General features: G+C 40.9%; 1 protein-coding gene across 2 annotated transcripts; it reads right to left on the minus strand.

The window, feature by feature from the left end:
- Positions 1-846: 846 nt before the first annotated feature.
- On the minus strand, positions 847-8,474 carry LOC124697546 (UDP-sugar pyrophosphorylase-like). 2 transcript variants are annotated; one of them, XR_007000806.1, is made up of 18 exons: positions 8,340-8,474; positions 7,790-7,894; positions 7,413-7,529; positions 7,069-7,209; positions 6,107-6,203; positions 5,213-5,340; positions 5,045-5,116; positions 4,865-4,929; positions 4,616-4,676; positions 4,423-4,540; positions 4,057-4,181; positions 3,638-3,714; positions 3,098-3,203; positions 2,397-2,456; positions 1,836-1,916; positions 1,510-1,752; positions 1,194-1,420; positions 847-1,101 (listed from the first exon to the last, which is right to left on the minus strand). XR_007000806.1 is itself a non-coding variant. In XM_047230124.1 (17 exons), the coding sequence occupies exons 1-17, from the start codon at positions 8,472-8,474 to the stop codon at positions 1,253-1,255; spliced, it is 1,899 nt and encodes a 632-aa protein (XP_047086080.1). In that variant the 3' UTR covers positions 847-1,252. The 2 variants fall into 2 exon arrangements, 1 of the variants encoding a protein (XP_047086080.1); XM_047230124.1 differs by having other exon boundaries at positions 847-1,420.
- Positions 8,475-8,947: the final 473 nt, after the last annotated feature.

Here is an 8,947-nt window from a genome sequence, read left to right on the forward strand (position 1 = left end):
ATGGCCAAGCCTTGGATTTTCACCATGAAATGTGATGTCGCCCCACTTGCATAGTGCTGCTGTGAGAACCAGAACACCAAGAAAGTCCCTCAACATTACAGAGACTCGAACCTCCATTGCTAGTCCTCCAATCCGATCTTCATGATATTCTCCGCTTCTGATTTATCATGAATCAGAATGCCATCTGATGGCAACACAGAACAGAGCTTCGCGCCGCTCCTCCGGAACGAAACGATCGAAATAAAAAGCATAGGTGCGCGCGATCAAATACCACCCGATCCAGCAAACTCCAAGCAAAAGATGCATTATTCCATTCGCCGGATGTCTGGAACTCATAAGCGACAACTACTATGAAACCAAAGGGTACATTGTACAAGTATTCTTTGTTTAGCTGACAATTGTTCCGAGCTACCAAATTTGACAAAAGATGCTGGCTGCTACAAAGTTTTGTTTTGCTACTTACTTATAATTGTTTTGTTTCCATGATTGCCTTTTTTAAAGGGGGAGAAAGTACAATTCCGATCTGATCGTGTGGAGGAGGCAGATGCTTTAAGCACTGCCGAATCTACAAAGGCCAAGCAAGAATGGTCATATTCCATACTTTCCCCATTCTTTAAAGGAAAAGGAAAGGTCCATCTTCGCTCTATGACCACAGCCACATATATTTTCTAGCTGCAACGCCCAATGAAGGAAAAGGAAATGGTCCTAGGCATCTTTTCTAGCTGCAACGCCCAAGGAAATCTTAATTTGGAACCCGTAGATTTCTCATGAATTTTACATCCACCAAGATACAATTTGGCAAAGGAGGGAGTATTCAATTCATACATACAGTTCTGCACGTGGCAATGAGAGCCTCCATGATAGGAGTCAATAGCAATTAACAAACTTTATTTTCTTCAGTGCAAAGTGTTGAGTACAAAAAATAATAAATCAGACTCAGATGCCAACCATATGCAAATACTATTAACTGTTTACTATACTTTACAAAGATAGGTGAATGGCCACTATATATAAGTAAATAAAGTTACAAATTTACATTAGGAGCGGTGAGCCAGTGACTGCCTGGTTGGTGAAGCAGCTCTGCTTCTTATTACCCGGTGACTGCAAGTTCAAAGAATGGTTTCAGCTTATTGCTATTATTACACAATGAAGGCCACCCAATATTAGGAGGACAAGGTATATATGGTACCCACATTTGTACTACTCCCAGATACAATTTGGCAGGGACCATGTTGCAACCAGTTATGCTTGTTCACGAGCTCAAGTAATGCTTCCCGGGCTCAGTGTAATTCACCTCCAGCTGCTCAACCTTCTCGAACTTGAATCCGCGGATTCTGGTCTCTTCCTTCTCCGAGGTGTCCTTGTGGTCGACGTGCCGGATAGTCCAGCCCTTGTTTTCTACATGACCAGTGACTTTGACCTGGGGTAACAAATAATTCACCGTTAAGATGGCAGTAACCACAGAAATTGGGTAGTTTTCTCTCGGTTACCAGTGTTTCGTGTAACTACCTCTGCTTCGTCGACGGAGTTGACAATGAGAGCACCATCCAAGGAAAGACCGTCGATGATGATGTTCTGGCCATTGATAACCAAGACTGATCTCTGGGATACTGAAGAAGAGTTTCCGTGCACCTTTTGCTTGACATCCTTGAATGTCAGACCCCACCTCGGGCTCCAGGTTATGCGTGGCCAAACCTCCACCTCTTGACCGTTGAAAGTACTGATTACAGGGTCTGATATTTGTGCACCAGCCTGGAAAAGAAGGGGGAAAAAAAGCTTGTTGAGCTGGAAAGCAGACAAGTTGACAAGGATTAAGTGCCTGCTAATGTCATCACCTTTCTTAAAATAAGGCTGTTTGCCCTGTAGATTGCCATCTCTCCTGAGGTTGCACTATGAAAAGGATTGCCTTTTGGAACCTACAACAGGTGTACCAATAGACGTCAGGTACAGAAGTACCAAAGCCAACTGAAGAACGACTCTTGCATAATAATATCTGTATAATTGTAACCAGGTGCAATTTCTTTACTCATGATAGTGACATCAATATGCATATGAAATACAGATGGCACCATAAGAGTGCAGAGGAACTTTAGTTCTCAACGACTCACAACCACGCAAAGTCAATACTGACAGCTAACATGGCTATCAAGATACATACTTTAACCTGGATCACAATTCATCAATGTGAGCATACATTCAGATCAATCCCTCTTTTCTACCAATCATAAATGCCTCTTTATGCAAGTTTTGAAGCGCAGAGTAACTTTTAGTTATCCACGTGTCACAGCAAGGCTAACTCCCTCTTCTGCTTACCATGCATAAATACTTCATATGCAGGTCTACAGGTATATGTGACGTGAAATATATAAATTCAGTGTAAAGGGCAGAAATCATACTTTGGCTGCATCTTCAGGATTGTTCTTTACAGGAGCATACGCAAGCCAAGTATCCATCACCTACATTAAAAAAAGAATGGCAAAAGGATGAGAATAGAGCATTAAGGACACAAAACATGAAAACTTACAACTCAAGAGGAAACTTTCTTCTTTTGCATCTGATCATATATACGAAATTACTGATAGGATCAATGTAAGGACCATGTATGGTGATCATGCCCTCCCTAGAAAAAAAGACAGCCGCATGATTGCACATGCCTATTTCTATAGGCGTGTGGGTGCTTCAGTTTGTTATTTCATGGAAGGTATATGAACTTGCAGTTCCTGCCACGGCTCTATGGTTTGAAACAAAGTGGTCTTGACAAAGATCATACAATGTAATACCAAATTCTACGAAGAGACTGCAGATAACACAGAGAATCCAAATCCCATTTAATCTATGTGGCATACAAAGTGCACCATTAAGAGTTTGCAGATCTCATATGCACCATTAAGTAATTAGGTACACCAGCATTACTTATGGCAGGTTAGAATTAGATTCACCACATGCAACACAGTAGGATTTAGAAAGACAAAGTGGAGGAAGCAAAGGGAAGAAGCGACATCTTCTAGTGCAAGATATAAAATCAGAAGTTATAAAGTTTATCAGCTAGCAAGAATCATTCTTTCAAGAGGGGTCTCAGCTGTAAGCAATTCCTTACCGTAAAACCAACTTTCGCTGTTGGAGGTAGTGTTTTTGGATAGTCTTGCATCATGCACTCAAGACGAGTGGAGGATTTGAATGCTGTCTTTGTAGAGTCAGTATACCTAAATAGGGAATATGGTGAAAGTGGAAAAAGATTAGAATAAGTACTTTGAGTTGTTGTCAACAAAACTGACAATATCACATCAGGAGATATGAACACCATCAGAAATAATTATAAACAGTACTTCTAAGATAAGTTGTAAATCTTAATCAATGATGCATCTAGGAAGATAGTACAAAAACACATGTTATCAGGCAGATAAGATAAATTAATGTACACCGATTGGACCCAATATCAAGGAGAGGAACTAATTTTAGAGCAAGTGCTGCATAAAGAAATGATAAAAATACCAATAAATTAGGTTAGCAAGTTCATTCTGCAACCTTAAATGACACTGACAGAAACAACTCCCACAACTGAACTGAAAGTGGGACACATGTTGCAATAATTAGCAGCAAACAGGAAGTCCTTGGAGCAAATGTGCCGAATAATTACTTTGGATTTACAAATTCAGAAATGGCACCACGTGTTTTCTTGAGCTCCTCGATGTACGGTCCAAGCTCCAGTATCAACTGCAAAAGTGCGGCATGAAGTCAGCATAAAAACAGGAAGATACATTACGCACACAAAAGCTCACAACAGAATATTGTTCTTTTTCAGCACGATGAAGAACATGTAAATTGTTAATCAGCGGTTATACTACAATTTAGGTGACATCAACACCCATGGTATCTCATTGTGGTGTTTTCTTATGTTTTTTTAACATGTATGTCATACTGGTGTTGATACTACACCAAGGATCACACTAATGATATTAATAAACAGGTTAAGCACCATGTTTTCAGTATTTCAGACCCAATGAAACAAATCATTAGGAAGTTGACAAATCCATAGTGTTTTAACAAAACTGTTACCTGGTTTATATTTCCAGGGTATGGAGAATAACCCGTTTCACTATTTGCATCTCCATCAGGATGCCCAGTTGTGCGAAGAAGTGGATCAAGCTGATTGTACTCAACATTGATCACCATTGTTCTACCTACACATAAGAACATATCCATGACTCCAGGTCAACTTCGACAGAACAAAACAGTTGAACATAAGTAAAAAAAAAACATGTGAAAATGCATTCTTTCGTCAGAATTATAGATTCTTTTTATTTCCTCAGTACTGATCTGCTCTAGAATCACTATTTGATTCATAACATTACTGTCTACTTTATCAGAAAAGCTGGACCTGTAAGTAGCTCACATGAATTGAGGTGAATATAGCAAAATTACCATCAACATGAGTAAGTTTGGTTATTCCACCAATGGCTTCCTTTGCCTTTCGAGGAACAGCAAGAGAATTAACATTGTAGCCCTTGGTTGCACTGACACCTAATGCTGATGGTATTGCCTACAAAAGATGGTAAAAATAAGTTCCCAGTTCCCTACAATAATTGTAATACAGATGTAAAGGCATTGTACAAACATTGAAGAGCAATCCATTTGTGTCCTGGAAAAAGAGAACCCATTTCCGCCCTGTACTCTTCCTGTCAAAACAATGTGAAGCATCATAACAAAATATTCATATGATTTATGTGCACATGGTTGATCTTTGATTGGTTACTTCACTAATATTTCAGTTAACGGTTAATTTTCTTCAAACAAGGCAACTTGTCTGATTGAGAAAGTTTCTTCAATGAGAAAACGTAGCCAGTTCTTGAATCAACAGGCATACCATTGCTCAAGCAAACCACTTGAATAAAGAAGAGAATGAACATCTCCATGCCCATGTGGCTTTGTCTGCCAATCACAAAACAGATGTAAAAGAAATGCAAACTCGGAAACACAAAAACAGCAATAAGACATCACGGAGTTTGAACCGCGATAGTTATGATCATTCTATCAAAATTGGCACCTGGATCTTGTACTTGTCATTTGGATCTAATGCAAGCCTTGCATCATTGTCCGCTAGACATGCCACTTTTTCCTGAAACAAATAAGAATTAGTCAGCACCAACAGTAACAGCTTTATATTTTTTGCCCCTAAGAAGCACATGGTATAGAAGGCAAAATAGACAGCCACCTGCTTCAGAATTTTGACTTGTGATGGTTCCATTCCAAAATAGGAATTTGACTCCAAAAGCTTGATGGTCAGTGCATTTGTATCATCCGAAGTCATAATAACAAATGGGATCTTTGTATGACATTCCCCTGCACACACAAGGAATGAAAAATAATCAGCTACTGCAATATCTGAATTTTCTTGAGGCCAGCCAATGTAAAGAATTTCTAATAATTAAACTAAACAGTTAAAATCATGCTAGATGAACCATTTACAACAACAACAAAAATGTTTCTATATGCAACCTGTTCTCTGAAGTTCTATAAGGTTGGGAAAAGGAGAGGTACAATTCTATCCTATCAATGCGCGGATAGAATTAAAAACCAGATACCAAGGAAGATTGGTTTAACACTAAGTTATCTGATTTAGGTATTTAATTGGGCCTAGGTTCTTGGTTTAGTATACATAAGTAAATTATATCAAATTATTAGTACAAATACAATGTTGCGTCTCAGCCTCACATTCTTAGTGATATGTATGTATTTGAATGACACCCTTTCATTAGATGATAACAACAGCCATTCAAGCTACTTCTACAAGCTCAGGTTAGCTCATTCAGACCAGTCAAACCAAACAACAGGAAACATAACAGAGAAAACCCTCCAAGATCATCGTTGTACAGACTGGTAGTTTGTCTCGAGAAAATTTTCAACTATAGCAAAATGAGTAAACATTGAAATAGTGTCGGTGCCTACTGTGAAATCCAAAATATTACACAAAAATTAGTATTAACAATGACAAGTTTCATAGGAAATATACAAAAAGTGTCAGTGTGAAAACTAATCAACAATGACAATCATTATAAGAATTCTAGCAAGTGACTAATCCATTGCACATGTACCATAGTCTACGTACCCTCCAGTTTGCAGCTGGCCTCTTGTAAAGCCAGAATAGACTCTATGTAGTGTTGAAGAAAGCATTTCCCAGTGGTTGTTTCCCTTGGGAGTGCTACCTGTGCAATGAAATAACTACTGAAATCGGTGAAATGGTACATTCATAAGCTTGCTCGACAAAACAATAGAGGTCCACAGGGAATGATTTACATGTCAGCAAGCAATTAAGTCCTACACGAATTATCTGCTGCATAGTCTTACAAGTTAATAATGGGCTCAAAATGCCAAGTCTAGCGATACTCAAGCATTCTTAATCATATGCTAACTTCAACGTGTGTGTGTGCCTTGCTGAATTGTGGAGATGGATGTTCATTGTGCTTCTGTAAATTTTGCTCTGAACAGCATTTTTATTTTCTATGTCTCGCGCAATGTGCGATATTGCTAACTAACAAATGAAGGAAAAAAAGTTGTAGCATAAATATAAGGTGTGAAGATGGAAATATTCGATTGAAACAGCTGCATGACAGCAAAACACTAGATCTACTTAGAGCATCCGCTTCCTTAGCGTTCCTAAATTAAGCACTGGTGTGGATACATCAGATTTCTCTCTATATTCACTTCTTTGGGCATCTTTTACCACATGCCTTGCACCACCTATTCTAAGTTCTTTAAATTTATAGCAAATTAAAATTTGATATGTATAATTTCATTTTAAAGGTAATTTATTTGGTATAGCATTGTGTGCTAAGTAATCTTAGCACCTAGCCTCACATCCCTTAGCACTGGTGTTATCGAGTTTCTCTAACCTTTAGCACCTAGGATGCGGATGCTCTAAGGCATCTAGACATCAAGTGGAAGAGCTAATTAGCGTATACCTGCTAAAATAGTAAATTATGAATGAAAAACTCAACTGTGATATGTTCACATGACAATCTTTCCAATTCTTGGCTATAAGTTTTGCATTAGGAACTCAGCCCACGTTACCTTAATTCCTTTGTAACCAAGTCTTTCACCAAGCCCGCCAGCTACAAGAACAAATACAGCATTGTGTGCTTCTTTTACCCCAGCTGCTTCCAACGAAAGGAAGTTATCATCACCAAAGGTCAATACTTCCCCTGAGGGAACCTGAAAGTACAGTTACTCTGTTAACACCATGCATTGCTTTCACATAATACAGGAGGCATATCAGTACACACAAAGGTTCAGAGTAGTAAAAGAAGAAGCAATCAAGAATCTGGAATTGACAATTGAGATCACATACAACACAAGAAAGTGAATCTGAAGACAGACCAGTAAATTCATGAAAAAGGGGGCATTACAGGACTTACCGAAGGCGTGAAACCATCATATGGATTTTGTCCTGCCTTGGAATCAGCTAAAAGCTTCTTGGCATTCTGGATGTATGATGCCAGCCCACCAGGATAGCTTGAATGAAGTCGCCGGACCTATATAATGTAAACTTTAGCAGGAAAAGAAGAATCTTAAATTTTGTATGCACTTGTGCTTGTGGAGTTTGCTAACTTGCTGTGTAAAAAAAAAAGTTTGTTAACTTCCAATAGAAAGCGGGTAGCATAAGAATTCGTAGGTGCCTCTGGTATTAAAACTTCTTCTCACAATAAAGTAACTACCACTTTTCTTAGGTTCTTGGCACAAATCCTACAAATCCATGTGACTGAGATATTCCATGGATACAGCGAAGACAAACCTGGTCAAGGAAGCTCCTTTTCTTGTCGTCGTCGACGCCCAGCTCCGGCCAGTGTTCAAACAGGTGGCCCTGGCCTTCGCTCAGTAGCATCTTGGCAAGTTCAACCTACAGCCACCAGGCAACAGGTATTACGGAACACATTTTACACGAAAAATATAGTACAGAACTCCCGAACCCAAACAATGTGCTTATGTGCATAATCCATGCGTGAAATCAAACAGTACAATGTCTGCTCAATATTCAGATTTGATCCGGATGAACCGATGAAGTACAGTAGGGCCAAAAATCGCACTTCCAAAGTTAACTTTGCAGCAGGTGAGGTGAGAGTGGACCGGGCGAGGCAGTGAGCATCAGCACGTGAGGGAACTAAACCGCAGCGCGCCGAGGTAGTTGGCGAACACCGTCGCACCAAAATTTCGTGATTAAAGTATCCGAAAAGGGAGGCCAGAAAAGAGTGAATTTGGAAGGAATGGTCAAGGGATACTGCTGCGACTACCGGTCCACCGCAAGTAAGTAGGAGTTGCTAGAAGTTTGCAGTGGAGTTGGTAACCTGGTCGTCGGAGAGGAGGCGTAGGTTCCTCCGCAGCGGGGAGCTCGGCTTGGCGCACTCGTCGTCGCCGCCGCCGGCGGAGATCCCGAGCGCGGCGACGCCCTCCGCCGCCGCGTCGACGGCGCCGGAAGCCATCGCGCGAGGGACGGGGAGGCGGACGACGACGGTGAAGCGGCGGCGGTGGTCTGTGTCGTCGTCTCGCGCCGGCGGAAGAGAGTGTCGGGGCAGAACCGTTGGCGTTTGCTCCGCTGCGGTGGCGTCGCGACTTGAAGAGGGTCGGTTGGACGGATGGAGACTGGTGCGTGGGGCCAGGCTGTCAGATTCGTGCTTGAGGTCGCCTCGCCCTCGCCTGATGGGGCGGCGTCCGTGTGATCCCGGCAGGCAGCAAAGAGGAGACGGCGGAGGAGAGGCGCCTGCGCTGCTATGCGGCTTCCTCTGCTCTATTCCATGGATTAGAGAAGATTAGTTTGATGATGAGTAAAATAAGATTAGTTTTACTGGCAGCTGATCGCTGAACAGGGGAATTTTATCAAGCATCTCGCACAACCTTCACCGCATAACCCCACGTGGATAGGCGATTTTTTAAAAATAATACTCCGTACGAATTA

This window comes from Lolium rigidum, chromosome 1 (assembly GCF_022539505.1).
Source record: "Lolium rigidum isolate FL_2022 chromosome 1, APGP_CSIRO_Lrig_0.1, whole genome shotgun sequence".
NCBI lineage: Eukaryota > Viridiplantae > Streptophyta > Magnoliopsida > Poales > Poaceae > Lolium > Lolium rigidum.